General features: G+C 42.1%; 1 protein-coding gene across 3 annotated transcripts; it reads right to left on the bottom strand.

Annotated features, from left to right (window-relative positions):
* Positions 1-224: 224 nt before the first annotated feature.
* Positions 225-19491, bottom strand: LOC110518127 (sodium channel regulatory subunit beta-1). Of its 3 annotated transcripts, none has more exons than XM_090228324.1 (8): positions 19079-19491; positions 17517-17698; positions 17142-17363; positions 16816-16982; positions 7050-7287; positions 6716-6857; positions 5140-5214; positions 225-592 (listed from the first exon to the last, which is right to left on the bottom strand). In XM_090228324.1, the coding sequence occupies exons 3-7, from the start codon at positions 17188-17190 to the stop codon at positions 5145-5147; spliced, it is 666 nt and encodes a 221-aa protein (XP_090084450.1). In that variant the 5' UTR covers positions 17191-17363; positions 17517-17698; positions 19079-19491; the 3' UTR covers positions 225-592; positions 5140-5144. The 3 variants fall into 3 exon arrangements, with proteins under 3 accessions (XP_090084450.1, XP_090084451.1, XP_036827269.1); XM_090228325.1 differs by having other exon boundaries at positions 17528-17698; positions 19079-19374; XM_036971374.2 differs by lacking the exon at positions 17517-17698 and having other exon boundaries at positions 19079-19393.
* Between the last annotated feature and the right edge of the window lie 272 nt (positions 19492-19763).

Raw genomic sequence — 19763 nt, 5'->3', positions numbered from 1 at the left:
TTAAATGTAATATATATTCAAATTAAAAGAGCGACTTGGTGCAGTGTTACAAGTGGCTTTGTGAATTTGTTTTGTTGTACTCAGTCAATTGAAAATGTGCTTAGTTTTGAAACATGAGCCATTTTGATGATCTGTTTTGATTTTTGTGCTTAGAGTTGTGAAAATGTACCACATATCGTACTCGTGAAAATTGCACAAAAGTCAATGAAAACTTAAATACAGTGTGTGATAAAGCTCTCTTGATAACCATTTAATCAGATTAATTCTCTCACAATAACTCTTAATATAAATGTACATTCACTTTAGAGAGAGATCGATACAACCCAAAAAATACCTTGATGAAGGATTCATACACATAAGGATTCATTAGTTGAATTAGTTACATGCTTTTGTGTGTAATACATACAGAGGTGCTGATATCATGCTACTTTCAAAGTAATGATGTCATCATATCACATTTATCCATTAACGTAACAGGAAAAGTAATAAAGACTCAGAGTGTAGATACTGTGCATCTTCAGGATGTCTTCATGCGATCCAAGGGGTCGTATAGCTGATGCGGCCAGTACATAGATGGAATCCCTTTGCATTCCTGAAAGCAGAAGCAAACATCAATAGATTACACATGGCATACAGTGCCTTCAGAAAGTATTCGCACCCATTGACTTTTTCCAAATTGTGTTGTGTTACAGCCTGAATTTAAAATTGAGTAAACTAACATTTTGTGTCACTGGCCTACACACAATGCCGCATAATGGAGTTCTGTTTTTAGAAATGTTTACAAATTAATAAAAAAAAGCACATCAACGTACTATAGACCTGTAGAAATATAGATTTAAAAATAATTTAAATCAATGAATGTCAAGTTCTGTTACTGTATGTGTGGAAGACCATATACTGTAGTGTCAAATTAAAGGCAACATTAACATATTGAAGTGATGTCTTGAGTGAATATTCAACCAAAAAAGGTCAGGATTAAAAAGTCACATAATAAGTTACATGAACTCACTCACTCTCAATAATAGTGTTACATTTTTTTTTTTTTTTGACTACTTCAATTATCTGTATGGTCCCTCAGTCGAGTAGGTGGAAATTATAGGCAATTAGCAAGACACCCTCAATAAAGGAGTGGTTCTGCAGGTGATAACCACAGACCACTTCTCAGTTCCTATGCTTCCTGGCTGATGTTTTGGTCACTTTTGAATGCTGGCAGTGCTTTCACTCTAGTGGTAGCATGAGACGGAGTCTACAACCCACACAAGTGGCTCAGGTAGTGCAGCTCATCCAGGATGGAAAAACAATGCGAGCTGTGGCAAGAAGGTTTGCTGTGTCTGTCAGCGTAGTGTCCAGAGCATGGAGGCGCTACCAGGAGACAGGCCAGTACATCAAGAGACGTGGAGGAGGCCGTAGGAGGGCAACAACCCAGCAGCAGGACCGCTACCTCCGCCTTTGTGCAAGGAGCAGCAGGAGGAGTACTGCAAGAGCCCTGCAAAATGACCTCCAGCAGGCCACAAATGTGCATGTGTCTGCTCAAATGGTCAGAAACAGACTCCATGAGGGTGGTATGAGGGCCCGATTGTTTGGCATTTGCCAGAGAACACCAAGATTGGCAAATTCGCCACTGGCGCCCTGTGCTCTTCACAGATGAAAGCAGGTTCACATGTGACAGACATGTGACAGACGTGACAGTCTGGAGACGCCGTGGAGAACGTTCTGCTGCCTGCAACATCCTCCAGCATGACCGGTTTGGTGGTGGGTCAGTCATGGTGTGGGGTGGCATTTCTTTGGGGGGCCGCACAGCCCTCCATGTGGTCGCCAGAGGTAGCCTGACTGCCATTAGGTACAGAGATGAGATCCTCAGACCCCTTGTGAGACCATATGCTGGTGCGGTTGGCCCTGGGTTCCTCCTAATGCAAGACAATGCTAGACCTCATGTGGCTGGAGTGTGTCAGCAGTTCCTGCAAGAGGAAGGCATTGATGCTATGGACTGGCCCGTCCGTTCCCCAGACCTGAATCCAATTGAGCACATCTGGGACATCATGGCTCGCTCAATTGCACCACAGACTGTCCAGGAGTTGGCGGATGCTTTAGTCCAGGTCTGGAAGGAGATCCCTCAGGAGACTATCCGCCACCTTATCAGGAGCATGCACAGGCATTGTTGGGAGGTCATACAGGCACGTGGAGGCCACACACACTACTGAGCCTCATTTTGACTTGTTTTAAGGACATTACATCAAAGTTGGATCAGCCTGTATTGTGGTTTTGAGTGTGAGTCCAAATCCAGACCTCCGTGGGATGATGGTGTGTGGGGGCTGTGCTTTGGCAAAGTGGGTGGGGTTATATCCTTCCTGTTTGGCCCTGTCCGGGGGTGTCCTGTGTGAATCTAAGTGTGTGTTCTCTAATTCTCTCCTTCTCTCTTTCTTTCTCTCTCTCGGAGGACCTGAGCCCTAGGACCATGCCCCAGGACTACCTGACATGATGACTCCTTGCTGTCCCCAGTCCACCTGGCCGTGCTGCTGCTCCAGTTTCAACTGACCTGAGCCCTAGGACCATGCCCCAGGACTACCTGACATGATGACTCCTTGCTGTCCCCAGTCCACCTGACCGTGCTGCTGCTCCAGTTTCAACTCTTCTGCCTTATTATTATTCGACCATGCTGGTCATTTATGAACATTTGAACATCTTGGCCATGTTCTGTTATAATCTCCACCCGGCACAGCCAGAAGAGGACTGGCCACCCCACATAGCCTGGTTCCTCTCTAGGTTTCTTCCTAGGTTTTGGCCTTTCTAGGGAGTTTTTCCTAGCCACCGTGCTTCTACACCTGCATTGCTTGCTGTTTGGGGTTTTAGGCTGGGTTTCTGTACAGCACTTTGAGATATCAGCTGATGTACGAAGGGCTATATAAATACATTTGATTTGATTTGATTTTGATAAATTTCATTTCCATTGATAATTTTTGTGTGATTTTGTTGTCAGCACATTCAACTATGTAAAGAAAAAACTATTTAATAAGAATATTTCTTCATTCAGATCTAGGATGTGTTATTTTAGTGTTCCCTTTATTTTTTTTGAGTAGTGTATGGGTATCAATACACACAGTCACTACAAAGATAAAGTTGTTCTTCCTAACTTATAGTAAGAACATCTCAAATAAGCAAAGAGAAACGACAGTCCAATATTTCTTTAAGTCATGAAGTTCAGTCAATATGGAACATTTCAACATCCATCAAGCGCTATGATGAAACTGGATCGCATGAGGAACGGCACAGGAATGGAAGACCCAGAGTTACCTCTGCTGCAGAGGATGTTCATTAGAGTTACCAGTGTCAGAAATTGCAGCCCAAATAAATGCTTCACAGAGTTCAAGTAACAGACACATCTCAACGTCAACTGTTCAGAAGAAACTGTGTGAATCAGGCATTCATTGTTGAATTGCTGCAAGGAAACCACTACTGAAGGACACAAATTAGAAGAAGAGACTTGCTTGGGCCAAGAAACACGAGCAATGGACATTAGACCAGTGAAAATTTGTCCTTTAGTCTAGAGTCCAAATTGGAGATTTTTGGTTCCAACCGCCATGCCTTTGTGAGGCGCGGTGTGGGTGAACAGATGATCTCTGGAATGTGTATTTCCCACTGTGAAGCATGGAGGAGGAGGTGTTATGGTGTAGGGGTGCTTTGCTGGTGACACTGTCTGTGATTTATTTAGAAATCAAGGCACAAATAACCAGCATGGCTACCACAGCATTCTACAGCGATACACCATCCCATGTGGTTTGGGCTTAGTGGGACTATCATTTGTTTTTCCACAGGACAATGAGCCAACACTTGTTGTATTCGGCGCATGTGACAACTAAAATTTGATTTGATTTGAAAATGTATTGACTCAGGGGTGTTAATGTAACTAACAATTTAACCGGTAAGTCTAAGTCATTGTTTTTTTGTTTGAATTGTTTACGTGTTCGCTATGCGGGGGAAATGATAAGACAAGTGGAACTACGTGGCTAAGAACTGTTGTAACGGTGATTATTATCGTTGAAGGCAATCCCGCGCTGTGTTAGCTAAGTTTCCATGTTTTCGGGGGTAGTAAAGCTAGTAAAGGTTGAAGTGTGTATGTTAAGAGGGTAACGTTATAATAATTAAGCATGAAGCGTGAATTCATGCCAGGAATAATTCGTTTTTGATTTCCTCCCTTCTGCAATAAGCAGACAATGAGGTATTTTTCCTTTATTCATGTGTTTAATCTGATACTGTTATAGCTCCGGCTAAACTGTTTGTGTGTAAGCACTTCGGAGTTATATCAAGCTAATAAGTCACTCGTAAGACAAGAAAGTTGTAAGAGTGTGCTTAACTGTATTTTCATTTACTTTATTGTTCTCACGGAAGGTGATAATTCTGACTAAAACTACAGAATAAAGCCACCAGGGAACAGCTGTGCTCGTGGTTACTGGAGTGAGCTACCGTTAATAAATGAGATATTTCTGTATTTAATTTCCATTACATTTGCTAAAATGTTAAAAAATATATACAGTGCCTTGCGAAGGTATTCGGCCCCCTTGAACTTTGCGACCTTTTGCCACATTTCAGGCTTCAAACATAAAGATATAAAACTAATAATTTTGCACGCCCAATTTTTCAGTTTTTGATTTGTTAAAAAAGTTTGAAATATCCAATAAATGTCGTTCCACTTCATGATTGTGTCCCACTTGTTGTTGATTCTTCACAAAAAAATACAGTTTTATATCTTTATGTTTGAAGCCTGAAATGTGGCAAAAGGTCGCAAAGTTCAAGGGGGCCGAATACTTTCGCAAGGCACTGTATATGTTTCACATTGTCATTATGGGGTATTGTGTGTGTAGATGGGTGACAAAACAAATATATTTAATCAGTTTTGAATTCAGGCTGTAACACAACAAAATGTGGAATAAGGGGTATGAATACTTTCTGAAGGCACTGTATTCTGTGCCAAGAGAGAGGTCAAGGACAGTTGAACTCTGTTAGATGAAAATGCCTCTCCATGTGCATGAATCTGATAGTTTAATTGTGTAGGCTACTATGTGCTGTGCTGCATTTACATTGTTTATACTTTGAGTTTACTTATCTTTTTACTTGCTGATAGCAGTTTTTTTCATGACATACCTGGGTTATTCTGCCACTTGCACCCCTGCACAGTTATCTTTACTCTCTGAGGCTATAGCTAAATATTCTGCATTCCTGGAAAGAAAGGAGAAAGATAGAAATGGTTAGAATATCATCATCCGCTTATTACCTAAAAACCTGATATTTCATCTCATGGAGATTGATAGAGGACTCTAGTGCCCAAATACCTGTTTTAGCATAGGCAGAGCCATTAAGGACTTACACCATTTTGACATAGTCAACTTCCTATGGATTAAGGAAGGATCACATAATTCCATGCAGGTCATCAGGAGGGATCAGCCAATGAATTATACGTGTGAGAAAACATTCCATAACTACAGGTGGCATTAAATCGCTAGGCTTTGCTCTATAACTGTTCAAACAACAAACACACTCCACCCTTTCAGTTTGTTTATTAACTCATAGTGGGACAGATAAAATGTTGCATCCTAACTATCTCTATGTTTTCATCCTAACCTTAATCATTCATCCCTCCATCTATCCATCTATAACCATTCAAACCACTCTCATTACTTAAAGCATTTCAATAAGTTAAACTACACTGCATATCTCCTACTATTCCTATGTCTATTCCACTCTTTTTTATCTATTCATTCATATCCTCTATCAATCCACGTACTCCTCTAACCTCTCTATCCATACAACAACACGTCTAACCTTCTTTCATCACTCCATCCATCCATAATAACTTTCTTTATCCTTCTATCAAGCAACCATGCATCCAACTTAAGTAACCATATGATTTACTTTAATGTAGCAAAGCGAAGCAAGCAGTGTCGACTGAGCTAACATTCAATCAGAGACTGAATATCATTTATTTAAATGGCAGCTTATTCAGTTTCGCCATTCAGCAAGCACCATCGCTTGTGCTTTTGCCATCCAGCTCCCCAGCCTCCACCCGCTTTTGGTTCTGTTATTCTATCTATGCGGGGAATGGCAGATACTCTGCTCCCTACCTATAGCTTGCTTTTGGTTGTATACTGAGCATATTGAGCACTTTTCCCACATTGGCAGCACCCCACAGAGCACAGCCTAAACACCAAGGCCAAATGTAGTATCATACACATTTTATGTTCAATGAAATGTGATGTCAACGGAATACATGAGTTCCCCTCCTGACACAACTATATTTAACTCCAACTTCTTTTCAACTTGAATTTTACATGAGCTTTTAAGCTATTTAAACATACTTCTAGACTGCTGAAGCAAGCAAGCAAACGTTTTTCAGGAAAAGTACCTTCTTTGGCTTTTCTAGAGAGTGGAAAATGTGATGATTGTGAGACACAGAGATGGAAAGAATGAGAGAGAATGGGAGTGGCAAGGAAGATGAAGATCGAGAGAAAGACAGACAAGGGAGAGAATATTGAACAAGGAGGAACAGAGGAATTGCACTACTCAGCACTATGGAAGAGAGAGGAGAGAACACAAATCAACAGGATGGACAGGTTCATAACAGACAAGGGCAGTGAAATTTTATGTAGGGAGACCGTAATAGAGGACCTAAAACGAAAGGATACAGCTGCAGGAGAGGAAGTAGGGTTACAGTGTTACTCACGCGCTTTCTCGTAATGCTTCCTCTCCTGCAGCTGAGATCTTTCTGAAGCAGTATACCATCTCTATGTAGAGCCAAGCCTGTAACCCGATGATGGACACATACATCATCACCTCAGAGACTATGGAGGCTGTCCCTCTGGTGGCTAGAGAGAGAGGGAGAGAATGGGAGAAAGAGGGGGGAGTCAAAGCACTCAGTAGGCACCACATAGGCTCTTAGCACTTACAAAACACTTACAAGCTTCATTTCAAGTCCTAAATGTTTCCTAACAATCGGGATAATTGACATCGGAATTCAAATTGCTTACAAAAAGCATGTCTGTATTGTAATACTGAACCTTTAGCCACCACTTTCAGGTGCACAAGTTTGCTGACAACAGTCTGGTATTCGTAGAACTCATACGTCAAGAGCCGGTGGAAGTGGCAACTGTAGGTGCCCGAGTCATTGAAGGTGACATTGAAGAGGTAGATGGATGCATCCTGTATGTCTTGGCTCCTCTTACTGCCGTTCCAGTCGACGCGCTCCTCAAAGCGCTCATCCACAATGTGGGGGCCCTCCTCATCGTAATTATATATCTAATGACACAATGAAATCTGGGTTGTTCCCCTGGCACTGAAGATCTCTCGGTTCACTTCCTAGATCCCCACCCATACCTGGCAACATCCAAAGGATACAGCTGTGTTTTGAGAGAGGTCCATTGATTAGGAAAGTATAGCCAAAGTTACATACAGTAGCTCTGAGCATTCGGAAAGTATTCAGACCCCTAGACTTTTTACACATTTTGTTACAGCCTTATTCAAAAATGTATTTAAAAAAAATATATATCATCAATCTACACACAATACACCTTAATGACAAAGCAAAACAGGTTTTTAGAAAAGTTTGCACATTTGTGACTCGTTTCAGGAAACTAGGCATATGTCGAAGGGTCACTACTTCACAGGAGAGCCATTTGAATGTTAACTTTTTGATTTTATCAAAATGCGTTTTTTTGCAGAAATGCCTTCTGGAACTTTCATGTGCCTTAAAAACAAAGTTTTATGCCATCTGTAAATAAGAATAACATTGTTAAATTACGAGTCTAGTTGGTTTAGTCACAGAAAAAGACAGCAACCATGATTGGCTGAGATAATGAGTGGGCTGGACATGCCGAGAGATGAGTTCAGATTGGTCTGCAACATAGCACGCTTCTGTCTATTTGAGCTGATCAGTATGTGTAGGTAATCCTGTCTAACGCGGCTTAAAATATATATATATTGCGTAGTAGAACTGCATAAGTATGGCACTCCACTTTCTGGAGGACTGAGTTTTGAAATCAGTGGAATTAGAGTATGATAGCTAAGGAGATGGAGGAAACACCTGTCTCCGGATTACATCTTCAAACTAAGGGCAACCATGGCTCCCGAGTGGCGCAGCGGTCTAAGGCACTGTATCTCAATGCTAGAGGCATTATTACAGGCCCTGGTTCAATTCCAGGCTGTATCAGAACCAGCTATGATTGGGAGTCCCATAGGGTGGTGCACAATTGGCCCAAAGTTGTCTGGGTTTGGCCAAGGTAGGCAGTCATTGTAAAATAAGAATTTGTTCTTAACTGACTAGTTAACATTAGCTGGTTCACTCAATAACATTACATGCATAATCTTATTATTTGTATCTCTGAGCAATTTACTTGCTAGTTATAGCTAGCTAACATTGAACCTGGATGGTTAGCTACCTGTAAATTCATGCAGGGTAGTAACGTCATGAGTTGGGATTATGGTTAATTGTTTACCTACAGTTGAAGTCAGAAGTTTACATACACTTAGGTTGGAGTCATTATTAAAACTAGTTTTTCAACCACTCCACACATTTCTTGTTAACAATCTATAGTTTTGGCAAGTCGTTTAAGACATGCATGACACAAGTAATTTTTCCAACAATTTTTTTACAGGCAGATTATTTCACTTATAATTCACTGTATCACAATTCCAGTGGGTCAGAAGTTTACATACACTACGTTGACAGTGCCTTTAAACAGCTTGGAAAATTCCAGAAAATTATGTTATGGCTTTAGAAGCTTCTGACATCATTTGAGTCAATTGGAGGGGTACCAGTGGATGTATTTTAAGACCTACCTACAAACTCAGTGCCTCTTTGCTTGACATCATGGGAAAATCAAAAGAAATCAGCCAAGACCTCAGAAAAAAAGTGGACACCCCAAGTTTGACTCATCCTTGGGAGCAATTTCCAAACGCCTGAAGGTATCACGTTCATCTATACAAACAATAGCACGCAAGTATAAACACCATGGGACCGCGCAGCCGTCATACCACTCAGGAAGGAGACGCGTTCTGTCTCCTAGAGATGAACGTACTTTGGTGTGAAAAGTGCAAATCAATCCTGGAACAACAGCAAAGGACCTTGTGAAGGTGCTGGAGGAAACAGGCAGTTTCCTATATCCCAGTAAAGCGAGTCCTATATTGACATAACCTGAAAGGCCGCTCAGCAAGGAAAGAGCCACTGCTCCAAAACCGCCATAAAAAAGCCAGCCTATGGTTTGCAACTGCACATGGGGACAAAGATCGTACTTTTTGGAGAAATGTTGTCTGGTCTGATGAAACAAAAATAGAACTGTTTGGTAATAATGACCATTGTTATGTTTGGAGGAAAAAGGGGAAGTCTTTGAAGCCCAACCGTGAAGCACGGGGGTGGCAGCATCATGTTGTGGGGGTGCTTTGCTGCAGGAGGGACTAGTGCACTTTACTAGTGGACATATTGAAGCAACATCTCAAGACATCAGTCAGAAAGTTAAAGCTTGTTCGCAAATGGGTCTTCCAAATGGACAATGACTCCAAGCATACTTCAAAAGTTGTGGCAAAATGGCTTAAGGACAACAAAGTCAAGGTATTGGAGTGGCCACCATAAAACCCTGACCTCACTCCTATAGAAAATTTGTGGGCAGAACTGAAAAAGTGTGTGCGAGCAAGGAGGCCTACAAAATTGACTCAGTTACACCAGGGGGAATGGGCCAAAATTCACCCAACTTATTGTGGGAAGATTGTGAAAGGCTACCCAAAACATTTGACCCAAGTTAAACAATTTAAAGGCAATGCTACAAAATACTAATTGAGTGTATGTAAACTTCTTACCCACTGGGAATGTGATGAAAGAAATAAAAGCTGAAATAAATCATTCTCTCTACTATTATTCTGACATTTCACATTCTTAAAATAAAGTGGTGATCCTAACTGAGGTAAAACAGGGAATTTTTACTGAGATTAAAAGTCAGGAATTGTGATAAACTGAGTTTAAATGTATTTGGCTAAGGTGTATGTAAACCTCCGACTTCAACTGTAGCTAGCTACATGTCTTAACAAAAGACTCCACTATGCAAGTTACCATTTCAATAGAAATTCACTGCGACAACTGTTTATAGACGTAGCTGTTAAATTTGCTCTGGCTATCAACTCTGATTTCAGAGCACTCTCATCTGAGTGTGCCAGAGCACAGAATAACTGCCGAATTTACGAACGCTCAACTCATTAAATATGGCCGGTGTCAGTAAATGTCGGCAATAAAGCGTAAAATGTTTCCAGCAGCGCAGTTTCAGTCACCAACACCCTGGATAACATGAAAACATCCTAACCAGCTCTGCTAGAGCTGTTCTCTCATTTGTGTTTGGAAGTAGCTAGCAAGCTAGACAACTTTAGCCAGTTAGCCTGGGTGCTTGACTGTTGTTGTTAGGACAGAACACTCTGATCAATCCTTTAAAGAGATGGGTGGGGCTAAAGCTTAAGAGGGTGTGAACGATGCTAAATTGTTGTAGACAAAGAAGAACTCTCCAGTAGCTACCAACACATTCAAAGGCCATTTTCTCAAAAGTGAGGTTACAAGTTTAGCAACTTTCAAAGCAGAATTACACAACCGTTGGCACGTTGTGTTAGCTAATCCAATAATCATTTTAAAAAGCTAATTGATCATTAGAAAAGCCTTTTGCAATTATGTTAGCACAGCTGAAAACTGTTTATCTAATTAAAGAAGCAATAAAACTGGCCTTCTTTAAACTAGTTGAGTATCTGGAGCATCAGCATTTGTGGGTTTGATTACAGGCTCAAAATGGCCAGAAACAAACTACTTTTTTTCTGAAACTCGTCAGTCTATTCTTGTTCTGAGAAATGAAGGCTATTCCATGCGAGAAATTGCCAATGAACTAAAGATCTCGTATAACGCTGTGTACTACGCCCTTCACAGAACAGCGCAAACTGGCCATAAACAGAATAGAAAGAGTAGTGAGAGGACCCGGTGCACAAATGAGCAAGAGGACAAGTACATTAGAGTGTCTAGTTTGAGAAACAGACACCTCACAAGACCTCATCTGTGCAAACTGATCCAAGATCCAAGATGGCGTAGCAGTACAGACGTGGTTTGTCGTCCTCTCGTTTCCTTTTGTATTTTTCATCTTTTTTGTATATATCTCCATTTATTTTCAATCTCTTTGCCATTTTTAAATTAAATATAACTTCCGGTAACCCGCCTCACCCAATGTGACAGGGATCTGCTATTTCTTTTAGACCTTATAGCCAGAACCTCCATCAGAAGCTAACCAGCTAATTAGCGACTAGCTATTTAGTCATTGTTAGCCACTGCTAGCAGCCTTTACCTTCTGCACAGACACCAGCCGTTTAAAAAACAAGTTGCCTGGATAATACTTGCCAGTCTGCCAGTATCTGAGTGTTTTCTCCACTACAACCCAGGATTCCTGCCGTAAACCCTTGGCCATTGCTCCTGATCATCACAGCTAGCTATCTGCCACCGAGTGACTCAGCCCCGAAGCTAGCCCTGAGCCAGGCCTACCTCCCGGCCTACTCTGTGATCACTCGGCAACTCAGGCGATGCCTCCCGGACTCTACACCAACACGGCTAGAATCCACTACTCCACCAGATCCTTGCCGAAAGCTCTGGACCTTTGCATCGGATCATCGCTGCTAGCTAGCTGCTACCGAGTGGCGATAGTGGCTAACGCCCCTGCCCCGAAGCTAGCACCAGTTAGTCGCGAGCCGGGCGCATCTCCCGGCTAGCAAACAAAATTACTACAACTACAATATCCATTTCGCCATCTGGCTTGGACCCTTTGTCGACATGGCGCCCACACGTACTACCACGACTTGTCCACCGACGTAACTTCATCCGCTGTGCCCTCAACTGGCCTTTGCCGGACGTCGGAGCAGACGCTTCTTCTTACCCCGGCCTGCTAACTTTAAACGCTGTGTCCCCCGCGTGCTAGAGTAGTAACGACTACCCCTCGGCTTCCCTGTTCCATCTATTGCTGTTCACTGGACCCTATGATCACTTGGCTACATAGCTGATGCCTGCTGGACTGTTCATTAATCACTGTATTCCATTTAGTTTATTTTTTGTTTTTCTGTCGTAGTTAACCAACCCTCTCTGCCCTGTCATCGCCATTTTAACTGTTGTTGTCTTAGCTGATTAGCTGATGTTGTCTTACCCATTGTTGTCTTAGCTAGCTCTCCCAATCAACACCTGTGATTGCTTTATGCCGCGCTTTATGTCTCTCTCAAATGTCAATTTGCCTTGTACACTGTTGTTTAGGATAGTTATCATTGTTTTAGTTTACTGCGGAGCCCCAAGACCCACTCAACATGCCTCAGATCCCTGTCCCACCTCCCACACATGCAGTGACCTCACCCAGCATAACTAGCCCGCCCAGAGATGCAACCTCTCTTTTCATCACTCGGTGCCTGGGTTTTCCTCCACTGTACCCGCAACCCACCATACCCGTGTCTGTACATTATGCCTTGAATCTATTCTACCACGCCCATAAATCTGCTCCTTTTATTCTCTGTCCCCAACGCACTAGACGGATTGCCTTTAGCCGTACCCTCATCCTACTCCTCCTCTGTTCCTCGGGTGATGTGGAGGTTAACCCAGGCCCTGCGTGTCCCCAGCCACTCTCATTTGTTGACTTCTGTAACCGAAAAAAAAAACTTGAAACTTGGTTTCATGCATGTTAACATCAGAAGCCTCCTCCCTAAGTTTGTTTTACTCATTGCTTAGCACACTCCGCCAACCCTGATGTCCTTGCCGTGTCTGAATCCTGGCATAGGAAGGACACCAAAAATTCTGAGATTTCCATACCCAACTACAACCTTTTCCATTAAGATAGAACTGCCAAAGGGGGAGGAGTGGCAATCTACTCCAGAGATAACCTGCATACTTTCTGTCATACTTTCCAGGTCTATGCCCAAATAGTTTGAGCTTCTAATTTAAAAAATGTATCTCTCCAGAAATAAATCTCTCACTGTTGCCACCTGTTATAGACCCCCCTCAGCTCCCAGCTGTGCCCTGGACACCATATTTGAATTGATTGGCCCCCATCTATCTTCAGAGTTTGTTCTGTTAGGTGACCTAAACTGGAATATGCTTAACACCCCGGCCGTCCTACAATCTAAGCTAAATGCCCTCAATCTCACACAAATTATCAAGGAACCCATAAGGTACAACCCTAAATCCGTAAACATGGGCACCTTCATAGATATCATCCTGACCAACTGGCCCTCCAAATACACCTCTGCTGTTTTCAGGGTCTCAGTGATCACTGCCTCATTGCCTGCATCCGCTATGGGTGCTCGGTCAAACGACCATCCCTCATCACTGTCAAACGCTCCCTAAAACACTTCTGCGAGCAGGCCTTTCTAATCAACCTGGCCCGGGTATCCTGGAAGGATATTGGCCTCATCCCGTCAGTCGAGGATGCCTGGTCATTCTTTAAAAGTAATTTCCTCACCATTTTAAATGAGCATGCCCCTTTCAAAAAATGTAGAACTAAGAACAGATTCCCTTGGCTCAATCCAGACCTGACTGTCCTCGACCAGCATAAAAACATCCTGCATTCTGCATTAGCATCGAATTGCCCCTGTGATATGCAACTTTTCAGGGAAGTTAGGAACCAATATACACAAGCAGTTAGGTAAGCTAAGGCTAGCTTTTTCAAACAGATATTTGCATCCTGTAGCACAAACTCAAAAAAGTTCTGGGACACTGTAAAGTCCATGGAGAATAAGAGCACCTCCTCCCAGCTGCCCACTGCACTGAGGCTAGGTAACACTGTCACCACGATAATCCACGATAATTGAGAATTTCAATAAGCATTTCTCTACGTCTGGCCATGCTTTCCTCCTCGTTACACCAACCCCGGCCAACAGCACCCACCCCCCGCAGCTACATGCCCAAGCCTCCCCAGCCTCTCCTTCACCCAAATCCAGATAGCAGATGTTCTGAAAGAGCTGCAAAACCTGGACCCGTACAAATCAGCTGGGCTAGACAATCTGGACCCTCCCTTTCTAAAATTATCCACCGCCATTGTTGCAACCCTATTACCAGTCTGTTCAACCTCTCTTTCAAATTGTCCAAGATCCCTAAAGATTGAAAAGCTGCCGCGGTCATTCCCCACTTCAAACGGAGTGACACTCCAGACCCAAACTGTTATAGACCTATATCCATCCTGCCCTGCCTTTCTAAAGTTTTCGAAAGCCAAGTTAATAAACAGATCATTTCGAATACCACAGTACCTTCTCCAGTGTGCAATCCAGTTATCGAGCTGGTCATGGGTGCACCTCAGCCACACTCAAGGTACTAAACAATATCATAACCGCCATAGATAAAAGACAGTACTGTGCAGCCGTTTTCATCGACCTGGCCAAGGGCTTTCGGCTCTGTCAATCACCGTATTCTTATCGGCAGACTCAACAGCCTTGCTTTCTCAAATGACTGCATTGCCTGGTTCACCAACTACTTCTCAGACAGTGTATCAAATCGGAGGGCCTGTTGTCAGGACCTCTGGCAGTCTCTATGGGGGTACCACATGGGTTCAATTCTCAGGCCGACTCTTTTCTCTGTATATATCAACGATGTCGCTCTTGCTGCGGGTGATTCCCTGATCCACTTCTAAGCAGACGACACCATTCTGTATACATCTGGCCCTTCTTTGGACACTGTGTTAACTAACCTCCAAATGAGCTTCATACAACACTCCTTCCATGGCCTCCAACTGCTCTTAAATGCTAGAAAAACCAAATGCATGCTTTCAACCGTTCGCTGCCCGCACCCGCCTGCCTGACTAGCATCACTACTCTGAACAGTTCTGACTTAGAATATGTGGACAACTACAAATACCTAGGTGTCTGGCTAGACTGTAAAACTCTCCTTCAAGACTCATATTAAACATCTCCAATCCAAAATTACATCTAGAATCGGCTTCCTATTTCGCAACAAAGCCTCCTTCACTCACGCCGCCAAACATACACTTGTAAAACTGACTATCCTACCGATCCTCGACTTCGGCGATGTAATTTACAAAATAGCTTCCAATACTCTACTTAGCAAACTGGATGCAGTCTATCACAGTGCCATCCGTTTCGTTACCAAAGCCCCTTATACCACCCACCACTGCAACCTGTATGCTCTAGTCGGCTGGCCCTCGCTCCATATTCGTCGCCAGACCCACTGGCTCCAGGTCATCTAAAGCTCCTCCTTATCTCAGCTCACTGGTCATGATAACAACATCCACCCATAGCACGAGCTCCAGCAGGTATATCTCACTGGTCATCCCCAAAGCCAACACTTCCTTTGGCCGCCTTTCCTTCCAGTTCTCTGCTGCCAATGACTGGAACGAATTGCAAAAATCACTGAAGCTGGACACTTAAATCTCCCTCACTAACTTTAAACATCAGCTATCTGAGCAGCTAACCGATCACTGCAGCTATACATAGCCCACCCAATCTCACTACCTCATCCCCATATTGTTTTATTTACTTTTCTGCTCTTTTGCACACCAGTATTTCCACTTGCACATCACCATCTGCTCATCTATCACTCCCATGTTAATTTGCTAAATTGTAATGGCCTATTTATTGCCTTTCCTCCTCACGCCATTTGCACACACTGTATATAGACTTATTTTTCTATTGTGTTATTGACTGTACGCTTGTTTATTCCATGCGTAACTCTGTGTTGTTGTTTGTGTCGCAAATGAGAACTTGTTCTCAACTAGCCTACCTGGTTAAATAAAGGTGAAATAGATTTTTTTTTTTTTTTTTTTTTTACTGGCAGCTTCATTAAATAGTATCCGCAAAACACCAGTCTCAACGTCAAGAGGCGACTCAGGGATGCTTGCCTTCTAGGCAGAGTTGCAAAGAAAAAGCCATATCTCAGACTGGCCAATAAAAATAAAATATTAAGATGGGCAAAGGAACACAGACACTGGACAGAGGAGCTCTGCCTAGAATGCCTGCATCCTGGAGTCGCCTCTTCACTATTGACGTTGAGACTGGTGTTTTGCTCTATGGACAATTCCTTCAACCTCATAGCTTGGTTTTTGCTCTGACATCCACTGTCAACCTTATATAGACAGTTTTGTGCCTTTCCAAATCATGTCCAAGCAATTGAATTTACCGCAGGTGGACTCCAATCAAGTTGTAGAAACATCTCAACGACGATCATTGGAAACAGGATGCGCCTGATCTCATTTTCGAGTCTCATAGCAAAGGGTCTGAATAAATAAGTAATTAATGTAAACATTTTTATACATTTGCAAAAAATATTCTAAACCTGTTTTTGCTTTGTCATTATGGGGTATTGTGTGTAGATTGATGAGGGGGAAAACATATTTTATAAATTTTAGAACGAGGCTGTAACGTAACAAAATGTGGAATATGTCAAGGGGTCTGAATACTTTCCGAATGCACTGTATCTGCCTATCGGCTGTCCCAGTGGCCCTAGTGATCTCTGAGATCTAAAATGTCATCCAGATTGATTCTATCTGAACTGCACGCAGCACTCTGCCATATTATGTGGTTGGGCATTGTGGTATGTGCGTGCGTGTGTGCATGTGCATGTAAGCGTGCAAACCTTTGTGTGTTGTGCCTTGTGGTTGTGGGCTTAAGGATGGGCTCTGGACCATACGGAGTAAGACAGGTTTGTCTAAAGGACAACGTAAACCAATCTGCCATGACGCTGTCGGTGTGATTGAAGCGTAATCCTACAATCTACTGCTGTGGCAGCAATTTGGACTACTATAGCAATCATAATCCATCTCAGATACTCACATGAGCAAATTCAGCTTCCCCTTTGGCCTTGAAATACCAGTTGACCGTGGCAGAAGCCTCCACCTCAGGCCTCATCTTACAGGAGATGCAGCCCAGTTTGAACCCTTTGCCTGCAACGGCCTCAGTGTCCGAGTCCACCTCTGAACAGGCCCCATGGCACAGGGACACTTGATACAGAAGAGAGAAGACATGCTATTAGTGCTTAACATTTTGGTTGTAGAAATGGGTTGATTCATAATTCAATAGTACACTGAAGAATATCCATATACTGAAAGATGTGACTATACACAAATGGTCAATCCACAACGGTGGTCAACTCCACTTACCAAAATGGGAACAAAGCAGAAACAGGAGCAGCAGTCGCACAGCAGACATGTCCTTAAGTGTAATGTAGCAATGAAAGTACAGATCCTAGGGCTGAGAAGCCTAAAAAAGGCTCTTCTTTGAACACTTGACTGTAAGATATTCCTTTGAGATGTTATCCAGGAAGACGTTGTTTGAGCAAAGTAAGAAATGGTAGGGACTGAAGTTGCTTCCTCCAAAATTACCTTAGAAATAACAACAATAGAAGTCCCAACACCTTCAATATTACATTTGACATGATAAAATACTTAAACTAACACTTAATAAAATAATAATCAAAATATATGTCATCAAGCAGATGCTTTTATCCAAAGCAATTTACAGACATGCATGCATACATTTTACTCACTGGTGGTCCCGGGAATGGAACCCACCATCCTGGCATTGCAAGTGGTGCTATGCTCTTGGTGCTATGCTCTTGGTGCTATGCTCTTGGTGCTATGCTCTTGGTGCCATGCTCTTGGTGCCATGCTCTTGGTGCCATGCTCTTGGTGCCATGCTCTTGGTGCCATGCTCTTCTCTTTAAATGGAAAAAAATATTTTCATCAAAGACTATTGCATTAATTAATTTACTTTGTTACATAGGCTACTGTTTCCATGCACAGTGAGGATACATGCAAGTATTATCATGAATATTTGTTTACAATTAAAGTGTTATAGGAAGACTCTGGAGCTTGTTGATTTTAATTAAATAATGTTCCTTTGAGTGGATGATTACTCACACTAATAAAGTGTAAACTATTAAACGCCAATAGGCTAAGAACTGACCTTCTAGAGAACAAGCAGAAGAACAAGCACACATTTGTTGTTGTTTTGGCTCTGTACTCTAGCGCTTTGGATTTTAAATTATATAATGACTATGAGGTTAAAGTGCAGTCTGTCAGCTTTAATTTGAAGGTATTTTCATCCAAATCAGGTGAACCGTTTAATTATAGCACTTTTTTGTACATAGTTATTCAGGATTCTCTGTAATCACGGTAGCATCCACATTAATGTAGAAGGGTTTACAAAACATACTATATTCTTATTTACAATAAAAGGGACTCCACATTTACACACACCATTCATTTATATTGGACACAAAATAATCTGAAGTCACAAGCTTGATGTAATCATTGCATGCTAGGAATATGGGACCAAACACTAAACGTTTGACTACTTTAATACACATACAAGTGAATTTGTCCCAATACTTTAGGTCCCATAAAATGGGGTGACCATGTACAAAACATGCTGTAATTCCTAAACGGGTCACCCGATATGGATGAAAATACCCCTGACAGTCTGCACTTTAACCTCATAGTCATTGTATAATTTCAAATCCAAAGTGCTGGAGTACAAAGCCAAAACAACCAAAAAATTAGTCACTGTCCAATACTTTTGGAGCTCAGTGTATCGCTAAACTATAGCTGTGATTATGGTCATATTTTTCTATTGTTCCAGATCTTTGTTGACACAAAGTGTTTACAAATCTACACCCTGGCCTGGGATTATCAGTTCCCTGAAGTCTTAATATCAATTACACTGAGCTATTATTATCTTTACAGGCTATTTATACCAACTGTAGTCTGATGTTCTATTAGAATAATAGGCCTAGTTCTAAATGATATTCACATGGTTATAAAGGCAGTGCACCACTAAAGATGGCATAGCTTTGAAATTAGTTGATATATTATGCTTATTTGAATAATCTGTCGATACTGTAGGTCTATGGCTAAATAGCCTAATGTAAAATCGCATGCCACAGAATAGGCTACATTAATAATTAATTGCATGCCATATGAAAGACGACCTAGGCTACATAAACTACATACCAATTATATATCTATATTTTTTAGGAACACTGTAAATGTTTTATTGCACTATTTGGTTTAAATAATCATATTTTGCATTGTCTCACATTTGACTGCCCTCACGTTGTCCCTTCTGAAAAAAATAGGCTCCTTATCCCGATTTGTCCGCTCCCCGGGGAAAAATGTAGGCTATCCTTTCCTTCTGAAGGATCAACAAATTATTTAATGAAGCGCTGTTCTTTTGAGTGGCAAAAATTATCCCACGCATCAAAGGACCCTGGATATTTCTCACGGGCTGGCATTGCGAATAATACAGACTTCTTTCTCCCTCCCTGTCTGGCGTTATTTTTTACCGCAGTGCATCTGACTGCAGCATCTTCCAAGCTGAGCAGGACAACTGTGTGAAGCTAGCCACAAGGAATAGCCACAATAGTTGAATGAGGTTCGCCTTCACAAGAAAAGTCCTAGCAGTCCCAACACCTTACCACTGCTACAACTGGCTATCAGCGGAACCTTGTCTGGCAGCGAAACAGTTCATACAGCCTATTTTACTGACTTAAAAAAAATAATATGCCACGTCACCTTCCTGTTCAAGTGAGCACAGCACAACAAGGTGAGTTAAAAAAGGTATTGTATGCTGCAGTATAAATGATATAATATGCCAGGGAGATATGTAATACTGTAGCTAAGAAAGTAATACTAACCGTATGTTGTGTAGTAAGCTGTTAGTAGCCCATGTGCCTCACCCTAATAATTTGGTCTATTTTCATCTATTCATTTTGCCTACTGTTC

This window comes from Oncorhynchus mykiss, chromosome 30 (assembly GCF_057628025.1).
Source record: "Oncorhynchus mykiss isolate SJ-2025 chromosome 30, ASM5762802v1, whole genome shotgun sequence".
Classification (NCBI taxonomy): Eukaryota; Metazoa; Chordata; class Actinopteri; order Salmoniformes; family Salmonidae; genus Oncorhynchus; species Oncorhynchus mykiss.
The sequence above is the reverse complement of the archived record's forward strand: the minus strand, read 5'-3'. Positions and strand labels throughout refer to the sequence as shown.

Bases quoted from the DNA above. Each gene is read 5' to 3' on its own strand.
- LOC110518127 (XM_090228324.1), bottom strand. From the start codon at position 17,190: ATGTCTGCTGTGCGACTGCTGCTCCTGTTTCTGCTTTGTTCCCATTTT. The intron at 7,288-16,815 runs GTGAGTATCTGA...TTGTGTCATTAG, and splicing joins GGGAAGCTGAATTTGCTCAT to ATATATAATTACGATGAGGA. The intron at 5,215-6,715 runs GTGAGTAACACT...CTTTCTTTCCAG, and splicing joins GAAGCATTACGAGAAAGCGC to GAATGCAGAATATTTAGCTA.